This window comes from Plectropomus leopardus, chromosome 14, assembly GCF_026936395.1.
Source record: "Plectropomus leopardus strain MGB_pleo_1.0 chromosome 14, ASM2693639v1, whole genome shotgun sequence".
Taxonomy (NCBI): domain Eukaryota; kingdom Metazoa; phylum Chordata; class Actinopteri; order Perciformes; family Serranidae; genus Plectropomus; species Plectropomus leopardus.
In genome coordinates, this window is record NC_142189.1 from 12,635,679 (window position 1) to 12,655,943 (window position 20,265).

At 37.0% G+C, this 20,265-nt stretch overlaps 1 protein-coding gene across 1 annotated transcript; it reads right to left on the reverse strand.

Moving 5' to 3' along the window:
* Positions 1–449: 449 nt before the first annotated feature.
* plb1 (phospholipase B1) lies at positions 450–19,198 on the reverse strand. The gene is made up of 43 exons (XM_042501258.2): positions 18,968–19,198; positions 17,985–18,031; positions 17,813–17,876; positions 17,641–17,704; positions 17,470–17,504; positions 16,320–16,386; positions 16,160–16,208; positions 14,913–14,978; positions 14,761–14,826; positions 14,617–14,672; positions 14,384–14,453; positions 14,186–14,293; positions 13,999–14,052; positions 13,504–13,572; positions 13,259–13,345; positions 12,499–12,559; positions 12,353–12,411; positions 11,986–12,059; positions 11,819–11,862; positions 11,053–11,161; positions 10,895–10,946; positions 10,708–10,788; positions 9,511–9,576; positions 9,309–9,409; positions 9,149–9,230; positions 7,900–8,004; positions 7,714–7,809; positions 7,534–7,605; positions 7,359–7,436; positions 7,169–7,229; positions 6,562–6,620; positions 5,869–5,936; positions 5,732–5,775; positions 5,513–5,612; positions 5,370–5,421; positions 5,185–5,265; positions 4,261–4,326; positions 3,939–4,033; positions 3,627–3,708; positions 2,539–2,643; positions 2,315–2,410; positions 2,119–2,193; positions 450–1,471 (listed from the first exon to the last, which is right to left on the reverse strand). The coding sequence occupies exons 1-43, from the start codon at positions 19,026–19,028 to the stop codon at positions 1,133–1,135; spliced, it is 3,366 nt and encodes a 1,121-aa protein (XP_042357192.2). The 5' UTR covers positions 19,029–19,198; the 3' UTR covers positions 450–1,132.
* Positions 19,199–20,265: the final 1,067 nt, after the last annotated feature.

Consider the following 20,265-nt stretch of genomic DNA (forward strand, 5'->3'; position numbering starts at 1 on the left):
TATGGTGATGAAACACCTTTGTGATTGTGTTGCAAACCAATTTCCCCACTAGGGCAAATAAAAGTATTCATCTATACGTGAAGCAGAGTAGAATTATAAAATGTCCCAACATGAGTATACTACAGTTTAGTAGTTGTGTAAATGTACTTCCACAACTGTATGCTTGTGACATAACAGCGGAAACCAGAATCAACAGAAGCGGTTGTCTCTCCAAAGAGGTCATAATGTTACTGGTGGTAATGATGATGGTAATACATGCAGGCTGATGTGTGCTGTGATCCAAGCAGAATATTTTCTGCATGGGTGGTTTGTGTAATTTATGATATGGTGATATTCTGTATATCCTGTGTATCTTAAATAAATACCATTAAGGTGTAATGGGGAAGATTTCCAGGACAGGCAGGCTACAACATGTCGGGATGTCACTTGAAAAATCACACTAGATCACATTTTATATGAATGATTGCAAATTGTTTTATTTCAAGTGAGGAAAATCGATGGCACTGAGGTAAAAAAAAAAAGAATAATTGTATTATCTTTGCAAGTATGTATAATTGAACAAAATAGTTACACAATGTTCATATTTACATCCATCAAGAGTGTACTCCTATAGACAACTTTAATTCATTTTAATTCAAGTCAAATTTATTTTTACATCACAAATTTGCCTTAAGGGGCTTTACAATCTGTACAGCATATGACACCCTCTATCCTTAGACCCTTTTAATGTAATTAAATATAACAGCAATAATAAGTAAATGTGCAGTCAGCAATTTCAGTCCTTACTTTTGCACATGAAATCTGCTGTTTGATTTGTAGTGGTTGTTGACTGCATCGTGTCATGAAGTCAGTCATGAGACCAGCTACAACATTTAAATGAACTTTTTACACCAGTGATGCTTGAATGCAGGACTTAAAACGGAGTTGCATCCTGTTGTTTTATTTATTGCATTCCTTCAGTGGAGACTGGTGTGATATTTTCTGTGGTTCAAGGACAATACTTAACCTCTCTTGTCAAAGGCAGACAGGGCTATCTTATCATGACTTTCTGTGGAAAAACGGCCTTATTATCACCGCAATCAATTTACGTTTTGCAACATGCTTTTGAAGCAAAAATACAGTAAGTAGCACTTTAAAACACACTGCCCTTCATCTCCACTGCAGCCGTCATCATCTGCTTGTTCCTCTTGGCTCTGCAGGAGAGGAGGAGCCAGGTGACAGCCCAGCCAATCAGGAGACCTATCACAGCCAGCAAAGCAGCGAGCCATATTGGCACATCGTTCGTGCAATCAGGGGTGAGAGGCAGGGTAGTGATGCTAACTGGGGGTGCTGTGGAGCTGTGAGTCGAAGCGGTGCTGCGAGTTGTGGGTGCTGTGGAGCTGTGAGGTTGTGAGGGGCTGTGAGTTGTGGGTGCTTTGGTGGTTGTCAAAATGGGAAAGCTGTTCACATTTGTGAAGATGTAGGGATGTTCCTGAAACACAAGAGAGAAGGTCTTCTGATCAATCACGTCCACTTTTATGAATGCGAATGGCCCAACTTTAAAGACCATTAACCCCTTAAAACCTGGATTGAAATCAGTTTTCTTGTGCTCAATCCTTTTACAAGGATTTAACCTTCTGAAAAAAAATAAAACTGGTTTGATGTCTCTCAAAAACATGGGAGAAAAGATAATGAGCAACTCAGCAAGAAATGTCCTGCAAATTGCAAAAAAATAAATGAATAAAAGGTGACACAGGAAGTACCTGAAAATTAGCTTAGGGGGGATGATTAGATATTACTGTAATAAAAGCAGGGTAAAAAAAATCCAGAACTATGTTTCTGATTCTTATAATTACAGTTTTAAACAATGTTACATAATTTTAAATATATAACAATAAGAATTTAAAAGATAAAATCGAAATTCAGATGTGTTTTTTTTAACTTTCCTTTTTTGTGCTGAATTTTTAGGTTATTTTCTTGTAACTTTTTACTCATTTCATGCAATTTTTTTTCTTTCCATGTTTTTGACAGACAAAGCAGTTTGCTCAGGTTTCAAAGGTTTAATGCAATTATGCACAAATTTTACAGATAAATTAGTGGTTCGGCAGTAGCATGTGAGATGTGTGGCAACTTTCTTACCTCAGTGGGGCACTTGATTCTGTCTCTGGAATTTGAGAAATAGTTGTATGTCTGTTTTTTACCCACTGGCTCCAACTAGAGAAAAAAACAAAGTGCATCTTCGTTCAGCACGTGACTCAATCACAGTGAGACGTGGTCACTCATAAAGTAATATCCACAACTCTACCTCTGTCAAACAGTTAGCCAGCAGACTCACCATGTTATTCCAAAGAGCTGCAGCCATTTCAGCATGTCCCCGCTCACTGAAGTGGAAACAGTCCTCAGAGAAGTAGGTGTCATCCGGTTTGCCGTCCTGGAGATGAAATAATGCACCAGTGTTAGTAGGAAATATGTACTCCGAGGGGAACGTACTGTGCTAAGGCTAATGTAAATGTTTGTATATGAGTGCAGTGGGGGCTCAGGAGCACATGGAGGACTTACAACATTCAAAGGGACAATGGTGTTCTGAAAAAAGGGCTGTGTGACCACAGCAAAGTCCTCTCTTCCGTCATAGCGGCCTCCGTACACCAATTTTTCTGTCCCAGTCTGAAAGACAGAACACAAAAGTTCAATTACCTGGTTAAAACTGGAATTACCGCCTTGCAGCTGTATACTTCTGTGAACCAGTCAAGATGCAGTTACAGTTTACATCCATGTCTGTCCAGAGTCATATGAAGCCATGACAGCTGACAATGCTTCAGATCATGGATGTTCCTGCAAAGGAGCTACAAATTCTGAAACATGGACGCTTCACACACATCTTCAGCCCAGCAGCACAGAAGAGCTATACAATCAGCACAGGTTCACGATGGACACCCGAGATTAGAGTCACCAATTCAGTATCTGATCAAATGTCTCCCCTCCTGTTCCTGAGTTATGGCAATGAGTAATGGCCAGAAAAGTTTTTTTTTTAGGTCAAAGTGACCTTGACCTTTGACCAACAAATATTCAAATCAGTTCATCGTTGAGTCCCAGAGGACATTTGTGCCAAATTTAAAGAAATCTCCTCATGTTGTGCTTTTGACATTTTGTTCAGGGGAATGAGACAGATGCAAGGTCATTGATCTTAACCTTTGACCTTTGACCACCAAAAAAAATCAGAACAGCTTTGAGTCCACGTGGACATTTGTGCCAAATTTAAATAAATTCCCTCAATGTGTTTTTAAGATATTGTGTTCACGAAAATGGAACAGACAGACATTCCTTCTACTTTAGAAGAAATACGCTCATTTACTGAGTTTAATGATTGTACATGATGATGTTTCCTACAACAGTGGTCCTCAGGGTTTTTTTTTTTTTTAAATCAATGTACCATCTTTTAAGTATTTTTTTTTTCTGTCAAGTCCCCCCTGACCAGCACAAAACATTCTTAGTGTGAAAAAAAGCCTTTATAAAAAGGTTCAATGCGGTGCTGCACCATCAGCGTCTGATTTACAAAACAACAACCAAGCATACATATGTGAGTATATATATAGTAATCACTGCCTTGCTGGTCAAACATTTTGGCTTCACAGTTCTGATCTGCTAACCTGATGTTCCCGATTGATCCGTTTCACTTCAGCCAGCTCTGGGGAATCCTCTGATGGTAGCAGGAAGCACGGGCAGACATACCTGAGGAGCAACGGTGAAAATAAACAGCTGCTTCTCTAAATGTTAAATCACTGAGTTAATTTGTTAATTTGTCATTGATTCTGGGAGGAGGTATCCTTTAACAAAAGCTAAATGTTTATTTATTTATTTATTTCGCTGGATTGATTAGGTATTGGATAAATATTATTAAGCAAAGTGCTGTTGATGCTCTGGACCAATCAGCCTCGGACTGACTGGATCGATGGGCGTACTTTTGTAACACATTGCACCCGAGGCTATCCCTTTTTATCCTGCGAAGGCCTTCGATTTCGAGGATCTCCATGACGTTGACAATCGTCCTGGGAAGCTGCGGCCAGACAGACAGAAAACATGACCTTTATGAACTTTCACAGAGTAAAATCCAGAATTTATTTGGTTATAAATAATAATAGTTTAAGGGGCAGTAAAGGAAAGAAAATGTGTGCATAATTAATCGTAGAGGGAAAACTTAACATTTTTAGTTATTTTGTAGTTCATTACTGTATTTTTTGTTGGTTTTGAATTAATAAATGTTAGATATCGTCAATATTTTACCTCCTTGTATAGCATATCCAAGCTTGTCATCATGTGATGGCTGTAGTTCTGAGGTGACAAAGAGGCCTGCAATTTTTAGATCAAAGGAATAATAAAATTACAATTCACAAGACTTTTTATTAATACAGCACATGATCACATGTACTCTTAAGCCTTTCTTTCATTAACAGCTCTTCTCTTTTGCAGCTATAGATGAGCAGAGTAATTAAGGCACATTTCACTGAAAAACTGGCCAAGTTTACAGATAAAAAAGTGCTCGTCAACCAAAAGAGCCGACGCCATGCAACATGTATGAGCGTACGAGCAACAACTAACCCTAAGCTGTCACTACCACAGTCTCAGAGCTCATCTTAAATTGATGCTGTGCTTTGATATTCTGCTTCAAAGCACAAACATTAAAAAGAGACACTACAGTGTCGGTGGAGCGGGAGGGGAGTAATGGAGAGAGAGAGAGAGGGAGAGAAAAAGGGAAATGGAGGCAAAATGAGAAAGAGAGAAGAAGGAGACAGGATGAAGAGAGTCTGGGTTGACCTCTATGTTGTTTATGCTTCGTTGAGAACAAGGCCTGTCACTGTGCCTCGTGTGCTTGTTTAATGCAGACAGAGGCCCAGATAGAGGAGGGGAGGGGAGTGTTTTGTGTGACAGAATGTGCTCATTGAAAAGAAACCACGTCTGCTCTCATCTTACTCTGACACCATAAAACAATTAGGGGAGGGCTGCTCACAAAGCTTGATTATTCTGCTCCAGTGTGTAGTCCCATTTGGACAGTGATATCATGAGACGGCTCTACACAACACCGTGCAATGTTTGACCACTGTGCTACGGCAGGACGTTTTTTTTAACTGAGGGGAGTGCTTTGAAAATGTCCTCCATCCATTGGCTCATCTTGCTTTTCCTGTGACGATGTCTTAAAGCTCAACTCACCCGGTCATTGCAGTACTGACACAAGTCGTTGCCACCGATGAAGATCGTCACCAGCTTCCAGTCATTCTCAAAATCCACTTTCTGTTTTTGTGAGAAGGATAAGAACAGAGTTGAAACAAAGATGATATTTTTTCTTGCACGTTATATTTTGTTACAAAACAACATCATTGCGACATAAAACTCACAGAGTCATTCTTCATGGTATCAATCAGGCGTCGCACCTGCCCTGGGATTCCTCTGCACGAAATTTTTCATTAGTGCACAAGATGCTTAAAAAATAACACATGAAATGAACCTCACAATAGATCAAAGAAATGCTCAAACTCACGATATTTTAGCTCCTGATACAGCCATGTTGAAGCCAGTCTGCCGTTTCCCTTGTCCCTTTGACCATCCTTTGATTTTAGGATTGAACTTCTTAAGGATATCTGATGAAAAGAAAGTAGAGATATTACTGCACATGAGAAAACAGTTTTATTACAGTCCAAATCTGCCATCTAGTGGTATTAATGTCCATCATACAGGACAGATAAGGCTTGGGACTTACTAGGTAGTGTTGTGACAGTCTCAAGATTTTTGTCTCCTCCAATGCTTTTTAATTTAACAAAAAGGTAAATAAATAAAATGATCACAATGCAACATACAGACATTCATTATGCTTAAACTTTGTGTGAAGTCACTCACCTCCATGCCACTCCTCTGTACTCTGTTCTTAGCTGCAGGAGATTATTTGCCTTTGCACCAAAGCCGGCCTACATACAGTAAAAAATGGTTATACTTCTCAATCACTTCTCTCTCTGACCCATTACAGTAATAATGCTCTATAAAATATGTAAAAAACACGATTTTGCAGAGATGCTGTGTACAAAATGACACACATGACAAGAAAATGCTATAATAGCACTTGCTAAATATATAACAAAATTGGCATTATATAACTGCAGTAACTGCGATGATGTATCAGTGATAACCAAGTGATTTCTAAATATAATTATTACATCGTTTGTACCACCATTTATGATTAGTGCTGGGTAATGTAAAAATCATGGATGAATTATTGAACAGGTCTACAGGGCACAGGGATATTATACTTTCTGACATCTAGTTTTTAACCTATTAGCAAGAATGCAAGCAGACTTAATTTATTTGCTGCTTTTTAAAACAGAAAAGTGCTTTATAGGAGGAATCAAAGGGGAGTCAAAACATATAAAACAAGGAGAAATCATATAGAGAATAGAGAAAAGTATATCAAGTCAAGACTGGGAGATGGAACCAAAAGGTTGAGGAAAAATCCATTAAGTGGGCCTTGAGTTAATAAGATCTTTTTATCACGCAAAATAACAAAATACTTTGTCATGTTCTTGTGTACAAACTTACCGTTAAAGAATCTCCAACAGCAGCTATCACTTTGATGTCTGCTGGTCGTAACCTGTGAGCTAACAACAGATCACCATGAACATCTAACCCCTCTGTTTCCCTTTAGGCAGTACTATGAACACTGAATTTTTTGCAGATTTCTGATAGGCCGATATTTCTAACTAATTTTGGCCAGTTTACGATGTCAATATATGCACATTTTTTCCATCTCATTGCAGAGATCATCAAGTTTCTCCTCCTTCTCTTGTTGTGATGGCCAACTGGCAAATGTAGATATAAAATACAACTCTTTTCCAAAATGTACACAATCACTGGGCAAACTATGAAAACTATTTCGATTTAGATAACATGTAAAGAATGCCATATTTATCTTTTATGCAACATTTTAAGTGATGACAATCCAAAACTGGGGAAAACTTGCACTAATTTGACAAATTTAAATTTTACGATTAAAACGTCATTTTATAGGCCTGTCAAATCAGCAGAAATGCTCTTTTTAATTCAATGCCGATAGTTTACGTTGAAGCCTTTATCTGCTGATACCAGTGAGACACTAATATTATCATGCATCCCTCTGTAATACCTTTGCAATGTCTTGAACGCTTACCTGAAGTGGGCACGGAATTGGATGGAGCTGTGTTAAGACAGGAAAAGTCACTGCCCCAGTTCTACATAATGACAGGGAAATATTTTAGGGATTTAAAGTTACACGCTTACGATTATAGAATAACTAATCATGCATAAATAATAAATCAATGTCATTAAGTTGCGCATTAAAGACAGAAACTATAACCTACTGTAACAGGAGGAGGAGTGGGTGGAGGGCCTGGGAAGGTATAGTTGCTGTTGTGAGCAGTCCTAAAATATGGGTTGGCCTGATAAAGAAATCACCAAAAACACATTACCACACAAATATGATGAAAACAACAGCATGTAGTGTATAGTTTCTGATAACTTGCTGGACTCAGTCACCTCAGTGGGGCACTTCAGATCAATGCCAACAGAGAAGTCTTGAGTAAAAGTCTTGTTGCCCACTGGCTCTAACTAAGAAATTGTGAAAGTCAGTAAAATATTTTCGATAACTGTAAGAGAAATAAAAAACACATGTAATAGCAAATGTATGAAAATGTCTTCTAATAAAACATATCCTACCATGTTGTTCCAAAGAGCCTGAGCCATGAGAGTGTGAGCTTTCTGGCTGAGATGAAAACAGTCGGGTGAAAAATATGAGCGATCAGGTCGGCCGTCCTTTCAAAGAGAAGGGAAGAATTTTACAAAATAATAAAAAAAACAGTTGATGAAAAATATTAGGTATATTTAATGTACCAGGTGGGTTACCTCCAACTTGGGAAGGAAAACCTCTCTGAAGAAGGGCTGCAGCACCACAGTGAAGTTGTGGTGTGTGTCGTACCGCCCAGAGTCAATCAACTTTCTCATATTATGCTGAATGGAAAAACAGACAGACAGAAGATGAGAGACAGTTATTTTGAGTTGACAATGTCATGATGATTAAGGTGTGAGAAAATATGGATTCACTTGAGTATTGCAATATTATGTTTTGTGATACTGTATCAATTCTAAAAAACAATGTTGATTTTTTACCCTTTGAAACCTGACATCAGTTTTCTTGTGCTGCATTCAGACACCTTTCATATGCATTTAAACCTGAGCAAAATTTATTTGATTTCTTTTGGAAACAGAACTAAAAAGGCAAGGAGCAACATGGGAGGACATGTCCCACAAACTGCTAGAAATTAGGAAAAGGTGACAATAAAATTACCTAAAAATTAGTTCAAAGAGACATGCAGAAATTATTTTTTAAAATGATTAAAAATTTGAAGGTTAACAATAATAAAAACAAATTGGGAAAAATGTCCAGATAACTGCTAATTAATTGCTATTACTATTATTATTATTAGTAGTAGTAGTAGTAGTAACAGTAGTAGTATGTTATCTTTATATAAATTACTTTGTCATTTAAAAAAAAAAGCATTTCCTTTTTCTGTTTTTGCTAACATTCAGGTAATGTTTTTGTAACTCTTAAGTCTTGTAAGCCAGTATTTTGCAAGAAATCAAGGCAATTTCCTCTGGTTTGAACAGGTTAATGAAGAGTTTTTTCAACTATTGGTTCAAACCCCCAAATCCTTGAATGCAGTGTTTTAAGCTATCTTCAGGAATTTTACTGACAATATAACAAAATATTTCTAGCATGTAACAGGGACTGTGATAAATGCAAACGCAGATCTCATTATTCTGATTTAATACAAAAGTGAACTTTTTTTACTCAGATTTTATTAATATGGTGCTGTGTTGCTTACAGCATCACAACATACTGAACCATAACCCTTGCTTCATGATACAAATCGTATTGCCACATTCTTGCAAACACACTAACCTATAATGATAGTGATGACTAAGCCTTTAAAAAGGGGGTTCAATTGAATTTTAAGTGTTAAAATTACATTCTCCAAGTCAAAATAAGACTTGAGAATCTGGTTGTAGCAACACTAAATTTGAAAATTACTTGAAAAGACTGAAAAAAAAAAACAACTCAGTGTATTCCTTTCAGCATCTTTTAGTCTTGTACCTGATAGGCTCTATTGAAGTCATTGACCCTTTGGAGTTCAGCGGACCCCTTTTTAGGCTTCAGTATGCAGGGGCAAACTAAACTGAAACACAAACATCAAAACTGTTAAACAATGACTCGATCAGTTTCTTTTGTTTTACACAACTGAAAAATCACTGACCTTACAAACCAGGTGGGACAGCCCAGACTGCTATCTTTGTGCAGATCACGCAGGGGTACAATGTTTAACAGCTCTATCAGATTGACAATGGCACGAGGCACCTGGGTGATGCAAAACATAAAGTTTGTACGTTTGAATTGTGACTTTGAACTTGGTAACATGCAGTGAGGTTGTATCTTTGTGCAGGAGGATGAAGACATACCTCACTGTGGAGTATGTCCAGAGCTTGGCGGATACGTTCGACCACATTCCTGGGTGAGAAATAAACCTGTGGAAGTGCACAAGACCCATAGCATTAAAACTGAGCCTGTGCATGCACAAGCAACTATTTAAAAGAATTCTTCACTGGCCAAAATGTGTTGGCAAGTCTCATTTATCCAGTCCTTTGGTCAGAGCTTTCCAAACAGACGGCTCTCTTCAGAGCCAGACTCTATTGACAGAAAAGCTACTTTACCTCACTTAACACGGGAGTTGCTGGTCTACTGCTGCCTCGATCACTTGGTTTGTTTGTGATGTTGTTTGACTTTGGTGTTCTAAAAGGTAAGTTTGAGTCAAACAATAACACAAATAACTTAAGGATCGAGGCAGCAGTAGACCAGCAGCTGCCGTTTTCTGCGTGGTAAAATTACTTCACGTTTTTGACAGTGGAGTCTGGCTTTGAAGAGAGTATATATAAGTTTCACTTTCCGTTAAGTGTCAAGTCAGAAAGGACTGTGTTTGGGAAGTACTGAGCTTATGACTGGATAAATGCGACTTGGATCATACTGCACGAGTTGTGTGGGAGTTTGTAAATGGATGTTTTGAAATAATTTTGCCGTTGTTAAATGCTAACTTCAGTTCATCAAGAATTTGTTGTTGGATTCTTCACTCACCATGGAGGCATATAACAACAACGTTTTCTTCAGGAATTAAACACAACATGGGGTGAGTCAGTTATACACAATTGCTCATCTGGGGGTGTAAGTATTCCTTTAAGATTTGTTGTTTTTTCTTAGTCTTTTACAATAGTTTTTGACTGATGATAGGTCCAAACAAGCAATTTGAATATGTCATTTTCAGCTCCGGGAAATGAACATTGAACATACAAAACAATGATGAACATTGTTTTGTATTTTCTCCCATTTTATTGACAAAACAAAAGATCGTAACTGTCAGTTGCTGCCATAAAACAAATTGCTCACAATGTTTTGGATGATTGTGGCTTTCAATCTGACAAGGAAATTATAAAGAAGATTTTGAACAATATTATTTGAAATGTCAACAGATCCTAAATCTGTGTTTTTGTATATAATGAAAAACAGTTTAACAATTAAATGAAAATAAGTAAAGCATAATGCCAGAGTGTAAAATAAGAAATGACTGGAAAAATTTAGATTAAAAGACAGTAATTAGTACTCACGCTGTCTGTGCAGAAGTCACATATATCATTGCCCCCGATGAACATGGTTATCACTTTCCAGTCGTTATGGAAATCAATGCGCTGTTAAGCAGATAAGTTCTCTTAATTTGGTAATTGTGAACATGAAAATGAGACAAAGGTTACATGAGATCATGTCTGCATGTGTTTCTACTGTCGTTTGCCTTACCGGATCACTTTTCATTTTGTCTACTAGGACGCGCACCTGTCGTACCATGTCACTGAAAATAGAAAGATTTGATGGTAAAGCTTTTGCTCTGGAGTAACGTAAATATCCAAAAGTGAGTAAGAGTAAAAACTAATAGTAATACTAAAATGATGGCTCACCCAGTCTTGGCTCCTGCCACAGCCTGATTGAGGAAAGCTTTAGGAGTGTTCTGGTTACCGACCCCCTCTGAGAAACCAGTGACGTTGGAGTTAAACTCCTTCAGGATGTCTGCAGACCAGACACACAGAGAATAAGAAAAGCTAAAATGGAAATTGATGCACATGATTGTGCACATTCTGTATTTTGCAGTACGATCCTTAAAGCAGTATAATACTGGGACAATCAGTCTAAAACTGAGCATGAAAGTTCAATCTAATAAAATCTGACAGGAGCTCTATTAAGAGCATTAATGAAGCAACGAACAAATATTTGAAGTAAAGTGAACTTCAACTTTACTACTTTACAAACAAACCAAGACTTTTTTTGTCAAACCAGTTAAATTTATCACATCACTTTGTGATTTATTGCATTTCTGTAGTATTATTTACTCAAGTAATTTACAGCTTGGAATGAATTTGTGAATTTTATTTCAAGTTTTAGCACCTATTAAAGATGAGGGGCATCTTTATATCAATAATCAAAGACATCTGAAAATATAGTCTTGATTCAGCTCACTATCTGACATATAAATTTGGTCCAGTGAACAGTGAGGCCAATAATGATCATGATAAGATACCATAATTATAGACATTATCAAGCACAACGCTACTATAAGCCAATCATCTGATATTTGATGAGATAAAACTTAAATAAGAATTTTCATGCCATTTAATCCTCTGCAATGCTACTACGATTAAAAAATTAATAAACAAGAGACAAACATACTTGGCAGAGTGGTAACAGTAGTAATGTTTTCATCACCGCCAATGCTGAAAATTGAAGAAACAGCTCGTTAGTTTCAAACGAACCCCACAAAAATGACCAAATGAACTGCTGAAGTATTTTCCCACACTATCAAATTTCCAACAAAGGTGCACTTTAGCTTATCTCACCTCCATGACAGTCCTCTGTACTCATTAATCACTAACAGAAGGTTGTCTTTCTTTGCGCCCACACCATTGGCTGCCTGAAAAACATCAGATGTGAGATCAAAAGACCAGAGGAAATATTTATCGAAGCAGAACTGGGGGTCACAAGTCACTGTGCAAGTAACCTTTCAGTATTGAAGTTCAAATGTGATCCCAATTTTTCTACACACAGTAGCTCCATATCCTCCCGTTTTTATATATGCTGTACATCTATTTTTGATCTATATTCATGCTTATTGGTTTTTAAGTGTGTTTTTAGATGTAAATTTGGACTATATCAAGAAAACAAAAAAAAAGTAGGAGAATGAAAACTGTCTCGAAACTGACTTACTGTCAGAGAGTCGCCCAAAGCTGCCACCACCTTGATATCTCCAGGTCTGAGTTTATGAACTACACAGGGAATAAAGTGGTTGGATTGAACTACATTTCCCCAAATTTATTCGCAAAATAGCTACTTTTTAAAATAAATTTTTTTACCTGAAGTGGGTGTAGTGAGAGATGGACTGCGGTCTGTGCAAGGTATGTCAGTGCCCATAACCTGAAAAAAATAGAGTACTCTCAAATAGGTTTTAACAACAACAACAACAGTGTGTAAGATTTAGGGGGATTTAGTCGCATCTAGCAGTGGGGATTGTTGATTGCAACCAGCTGACACTTCTCCTGGTAAGAACTCCTTAAGTACTCATTGTTCAGGAGATTTTTACTGGGAGTTGAATTATCTGCAGAGGTCTCTTCGTCAAAAACAAATGGACCTGGTGATTAAAACAGCTAAAAACATTAAATAAAGCAGTTTAACATTTTTCTTAAAATCTGTATTTTTTTTAGACTGATTGTTGTGAAGGGCCTCTATCTACGGTGGCTGACATGAAAATGCGATAATGCGTAAACGAAAAAAGGCCTATCTGAAGTTTGCTTAGTTTGTCCATTCTTGGTTAGTATAGAAACATGGTAGTGCAACATGGGGGACATGGACGAGGACCCACTTCCTTTGTAGATAAACTATGCTGTTCTCACTAAAAGTTTGTACATTTGCCTACGAAACATGAATGCACCCAAATTTGTGCATATCCCATGTTTCTAAAAACCTAAAATCACATGACCAATGTGCTTACAGCAGAAAACACACTCATTATGTTTTATTTCATTTGTGCCAATATGGCCCCCTGAATCCTCCATGCTTGAACTTTACATGCTGTCATTCTTCACTGTAGTTGTGAAGCTGAGATGAAAGACTTACAGGATCCATTAGTGTCGAGGTTTTGCTGTAAACTTTGCCCTCCGTTTCAGTGGGAGAATTTTTCTGCGTCCGTAGGAAAGGGCGTTCCTAGGATGAGATTGGAAAATAATTTGTGGTCTTAACCTCAGTATCAGATTTAAAATCTTGATATTGATTATATCTTGCATAGTGAAAGCTGCTGCAACAAATTACATAATTTTATGAAGCATTTGTCTGTGGAAGTGTTATGGGATGGCGTGCCTCACCTGGGTAGGGCAAGGAATAGCAATGACACTGGTGTCCATGACCTCTGCGTGGCCCGTCGATGGCTGAAGCTGAAGGAGGATAAGTTGTGATTAGTTAGGGTTTTAGATTTAAGTAGGGCCATTCAGTGCAGCCAATGACAATGCAGTGTCAAACAGTACTGATTGCACAATTCTTGTATCTGCACATACATGTAGAGTGACAAAGATGGAGAAAGTCATCCTGTGGGATAATCTCATCAAGTTAATCTTTACATCTCTTATCACAGTACTTGACAAAGTAATAAACTGTCACTGTAATCACTGTTCCATCTCAGTTTTGCTATGAGAGATTATGGTGACTTCACTGTTGGCTCATTTTACAACAAAGACACACGCAGGGTCAATTTCAGTGTTAGAAGAACATATAGATCAATGGTTAAGGTTTGTCAGACAGCTTAATTGTATATACAGTACACTGTAATTGTTATGTAGGGGCTTAAATTAATAATAACTTACCAGGTTTGTCCAAAGCTGAACTGCTAATTCGTTAAGGTCAGACCCTGTGTTCTCCTACAAGGAAACACACGATACATGCTAGTTACACATTAGCCATTTCAAGGGTCTTTCATGCATTGTTACCGGAAGGAAGGCTGTATAATTTACATTTACAACTGTTGTCAGAAAATAGCTTTTCTATACTTACAGAATCAGCGATGCCTTCAAGGATAAGTGGTGCAGACTGCAGCAGAGCAGTGAAGTCTGCCTTTTTACTGCGCCACTTTGGATTTTCCAGGACCTCACTTAGTGAGTCCTGAAAATAAGAAAAATAGATGTTTGTCAAGGAAGGAGCTTAATATGATTCAGATTTGCACAAAGTATTATTTATGTACAGGTTTTTTACCTGCAGTGTTTTCAGAAGAGTTGCTTGCTGTAGTCTCCAGTTTATGCTTTCATCTCTCATACACTCACACCTGCAGGAAGTAAGCAGCAAGCACATCACTGCCACATGACAATTAACAGGATTACAATACAATAGACTACACACATGCCAAACAAAAAGGGTTTATTTCATGTCAAAATCAGTGAGTAAAAACAACTTATGCAAGTTTTTTTTTAGATAACAAAAACACTCACTTGTCCTGCTGATGATTTGTACTCCACACTACAACGTGAACCAAAGTCTGATGCAACTGTAAACATACAACCAGCACATTAGTTTTTTACATTCTATCTGGTAATGGAAAAAAAAGTACTCAACAAAAAAGTAGCCTACATTACCTTATTCTGCAACAACTGTAGAGTTGCTTCCACTTCCTGCACAACAGCTTTAACATCTGCAGCAACCTGAAGCACAAAGAAACATTGTTAATATCTTTAATTAGCTCTAGCTGCTACATTCAACATGATTTTGTTGTTGTGGGGAATCTTACATGTGGTGAGCAGGCACAAAATGAATCTGCTGAGACAAACAGCAGCACAAACTTCCAGTCTGTCACCTGTAATGATATAAAAAGTGGGATATGTCACATGAGCAAAATTAACACCGTTCAATATTCGTCTTCTGTTCACTTCCATTCATTGCAAGCAGAGGGCTGAAAAAAACATTTGCTTCCTGTTGCAAAGCAAATCCGATCTTCACATCGCGTTGAGCTGAACCAATGCAGCCTCGACCAATAATGAAAAATATACGTGATGAAGACATCAATTGTTGCCATGTTTGACCAGCTGATATTTGCCATGAAAAACACAAAGTGTCTGAAGTGAAAGATGCTGCCTGGCTTGCAGTGAATCAGGCGACAGGCATGGAATGTAAGAAAATGGAAAATGTACCAATAACATCATATTTCGTGGTATTTATTAGCAAGCTAGCTTTTTGTGTCTGTCGCATGAGGCATTGACCACATTCAGCAAGATTATAGTCTCAGAATGTGATAGTCACTCACCTGCGTTCACTTATATTGTGAGCAGTTTCATGTAGGAACTTTTTTTTTCACCAAATTATACCTGCAAACTTTATCACTGCGTAGAGGGAAGCTTTCATTAAGTGTTAGCTCACTTAGAACCACTGAGCTAGTTAACATTACAGCTCAGCCGAGGAGGACGCCATAATTGATTACATCTCACGCTGTCACGAGCACGAGCCTCTCATCCATGAGTAGATGCACACTTTCTTCTGCGCAGTGATATGTATAGTCTGGTAGAAAGAAAATAGTTCGAACATGATGTGAAGTGCCATCTACTTCCATTATATTCAAAAGAATTCAGACATCTCTATGGCCGAAATCTTGAACACTCGACAGTTCACACCAAAACAATGTAGATTGAAACAGCACTACAGATAGGAGGAAAATATGTAGTTTTGATTTTTAGGGTGAACTGTCCATTTAAAGGCGATGAATGAGCAATTGGACATTTGGGAAGTCAGTTATCTTAGTTTAGCTTACTGACAGAAGGGGAAATGGCGAGCCTGGCTCTGTCTAAAGGCAAAACGTCCGCCTACCAGCACTCACTTATTAACTCATTTTATTTTGTTTGTTTAGTTGGTACGAAAATTTAATGGTAAAAGTTGTGGTTTTATGGAGGAGTTTATCTTAAATATAGGAAACAGGTTTTACACTCTGACAATCAGAGTTTTGTTCACTGTAGTTAACACTGGTTTGAGAGGGTTAATGTGTACCTGATGTGCAAGGGAGAGAGACAAGGCCTCAGCTTCTTCCAACAAGCTTCTGCAACACACAAACACACTCACATGTAACACACCTGCAGTAATATCATTAAACAGTATTACTGTGTGTGACTGCACGTGTGTGTCATGTGCATGTGTGTGTGTGTGTTACCTGGGCTGCAACGACGGCTGATCCACATGTTGACTGATCACGTCAGGGTTGAACATGGACAGCAACTCTATTCAACACACAGACGCAATTGTATAGAATTAATTAACAGTATGTTCAATTCATTATAATACAGTCAGACAGTAGATTATATACATTATGTGGTAACTGCTGTTGTGAAAAAGGAAGCCAGTGAAAGCTTCAGACATGATCGATAACCTGTGTTTATGGCCCCATGTTTTACCCTCAGAGATAAACTTCAGAAAACAATAAGATTGTTGTCCTAAGAGCTTTTCTTCAAAGTGCGATCTCTATCTGACAATGTGACATGGTCCTGACTGCGACCTTGAACTGAACTAAGTCTGAAACATCAAAGGTAATTTTGACACAATAAAAGTGCTGATAATTGTCTGGAAAAAGTTGTGTATGATGTATTCAAATGATCATTGTCCTTAGACAGAATACAGTAGGAATTATGTTCAAAACCAACACCAGAATCCAGATATTTTAGATTATTATACACCTCCTCCTTTCTACTTGAAGAAACATTCAATGATGAGGAGGTTACGGAAACATAATGACTTCCCTTTTTCTGGATAAATGAGAACATTATCTCAAGATTATAAAAAGTTTTCATTTAAAAAAAACTGCTGTTGTTTTTCTGAATTAACAAGATAAAGGTCTTGTATCATTTTTTTCCTGAATTGACATGATTATCTATTATCTGAGAATTATGAAAAAAGTTTTCTTTTAAAAAATAACAATATAATAATCTTAAAATTTTCACATTTTTCTGAATTAACGAGATTATTATCTCAGAATTATAAGAAATGTGTTTGTGGAAAAAAAATCTTATTCTAATGAGTTAACGAGATGAAAGCCTTATAAATCACACTTTTCTGAATTAACAACACCATCATCTCAGAATTATGAGAAAAGTTTTCTTTGGAAAAAAAACAAGATTATAATCTTTTGAATTCTTTTTTTTTAATTGATTAAGAAAAACAATAGGATATTTTTCTCCATGATAACTTTTGTTAGAAATCTGAGATAACGATCCTGTAAATTCAGAAAAAAACAGCAGATTTTTTTTCTCTGGTAAATGCATTACACTTCTGTATAAAGGGATAGGGATGTCAGTTTATAGACTTACCAGCTACTCTATTGACCACTCTGGATGCTTCATTCCTAATGATGAAGACAGACAGAGACAGCGAGAGGTGATAAAGGTTTATCTTCCACATTGAAGCAGCTCAGGAAGACACATTTGTGTATTACTAAAGTATTATTGGAGTATATTTGAACTGCATTTGTGGCTTTTTACCTCTGTGAGAGAGGAATTCCCAAAAAATAAACAGCTGAGATATCATCAGGTCTGAGAGTATGAACTGATGGAGAGAGAGCACGAGGAAATTAAGTAAGCAATGTCGTGGTACATCAATAAATGACACAAGTCAGATTAATATCGTCATAGACGATGATGATGAGTGCAGTACCTGATGACGATGGGGATGAGGGGGCAGGTGTTGGTGAGCAGAGTATTGACATGTAACTTTCTGTCTGTAGCACAGAAAAACAATTTCTTTAGATTGTTACTGACACAATATCGGAGTATAAAACCAGTAAATAGAGTGCATTATTAATACATGTATATATTGCATACTTTACCTCCTCTGTTGATAGTTCATTTTTCCGTACATTAAAGCTGACAGCATCTAAATGTGACATTAAAAAAAAGATTTGAATACATTTTAAAGATACTGAAATTATCTCAAAGAGGTAAGTTTAAAAAGTGAACAGGTATGACTGAAAAAAAAGTATCTTTTTTCACAACAGCTTGTTTGAACAGTAAAATATCTGGAGAAAATCTCTGCGCAACTGAACGTGTGACAGGTGCGTCAGAGGAGGGACTAATCTCAAGACAAACAGAGAAACTCCCGCACAATGTCCCGTTTACTGCTGACATATTAATTGAATGAAAAAATATATACCGTATTTGTAATTAAGAGAAATACTGTCAACTTGTCTTCATACTCTCCTCTATACAAAGCTCACACTGTAATACACAAGTACAGCAACGGGTAGCTTGTAGATAACATCCACACTGTGGCAAATGGCCTGTGAGTGCTAAATAAGTGTACAATTTAGTCTTTTCTCAGATTTGTACACTTTGATACTATGTTAGTATATAAAAGCAATACTTTATGTACCTCTCTTAAAAGTCCAGGGCAAACAATGTTTGATTTTTTTCCCTTTTTTTCTTTACCTGGACACAGTGCTGGTGCAGAAAAAGTTACTAAATGTATAACAATGCATTTGAAATTAATGCCTTGGGTTAAAGGTCTGATAATAAATCAATTTTTTTAACAGCTCCGCTACTTTTGATACTATTGAATGCAAAAGTAACAAAGAACGAATCATTTAAACATGTGGTATTTATATTATTGATAACCTAAGTACAACATGCATCAAACAACAGTGTAAACATGACCACAACTTATCCTTCACAAAAATCAGACTGGCTCATTAGTTACTAAAATCATTCTGAGCTCATCACACGACCATCCTTTCACTCATAGGTCCTGGATGCACAAATAATTCAGGGAACAAACTTTGTCAAACTATGAATAAAATCACGTCCTGTACTTTACCGGTAAACTGAGCGCAGGATCCAACAAGGGCCGCCAGAAACAGGAGCGCAGATGCAGTCATGATGTGGTGAGATACCGAGTGTCTTCCACACTGAGGGTTTGTGTAATGCCCTCCTCTTTTCTCCCCTCAGCCTCAGAGAAAGAATGACTGAGTGTAAAAGTACACTGTACCTGTAAAGGGAGTGGAGAAGAAAGAGAGTTCCCAGGAGGGCAAAGTTTTAGAGAGGAAAGAAACCACTTCTTGCCTGAAAAGACAAACGCTGATTCACGCTTTTATTCTCAGTCATATCTTCCTCTTATCAGTTTATCTGGATAACAATCAACCACATTACAAGCCATACCTTGTTTATGGCTCTCACCAAGTCACCCAATCACAACCAATCCAAAAATCTGCTTTTTATTTTTGAATATCCTGCAAAAAAACTGCACAGATTACTGTGAAACAGTTACACTGGACAGATTTGTTAAACTTTTGTACTTTATATGGTTATCTTTGAATGTTTTAAAGTATTTATTTTTAATCTAATATTTAAGTTCTTGAGTGTTGCAGTATTTTTCCTTATTTTAATTCCTCTTAATATGTTCATCGCATGTTTAATGTATGCACCAAAAACTAAAGCGAACTCCTTGTAGAAGAAAACCTATTTGGTAATAAATCATCATAAATCTCATGTTTAATGGAGAGAAAAGACACAATCCTTTACGAAGCTCACAACTATTATATTTTAGTTTCTATATTTTATTTATTGGAGAGTTTATCCTAATATACAAAATAAATTGTGATCAAATGTGATTTTATAAAAAAAACATTTATTGAAAGTATTATATAAATGGTACCTAATGAGATGTTACTTCACAAAATTTTCAGTTTTCCTATTTTTTGCTTAGCTGGTTTTTTTTTTGTTTGTTTGTTGTTTAATTTAGACAATTGTATGTTGGTCACATAAACACATACACTGTAACACACACACACACCATCATTTTAAGAAACAGGAAAAGTTTGTGGACACAATGATAGTAACCGGAGTGATTTTCCAGGTAAGTGAATACATTTCTGGTTCATAATAAAACTCATTTGGGTGTAAAAGCTCAAACAACCATACAGAAAATCTCCTGCCTCTATCACAGTTTACAATCTTGGTTCATGGACAGGAAGTACAACATTATTAATATTGACATAACAGCAAATCACAAGGATAACGTTTATCTGCATTAAAGATGTTGCTCTTTAACTGCCAGTCATCATAGGACACTTTGTAAACTGTGATGATAAATGCAATTCTCTGGTGTTTCATAAA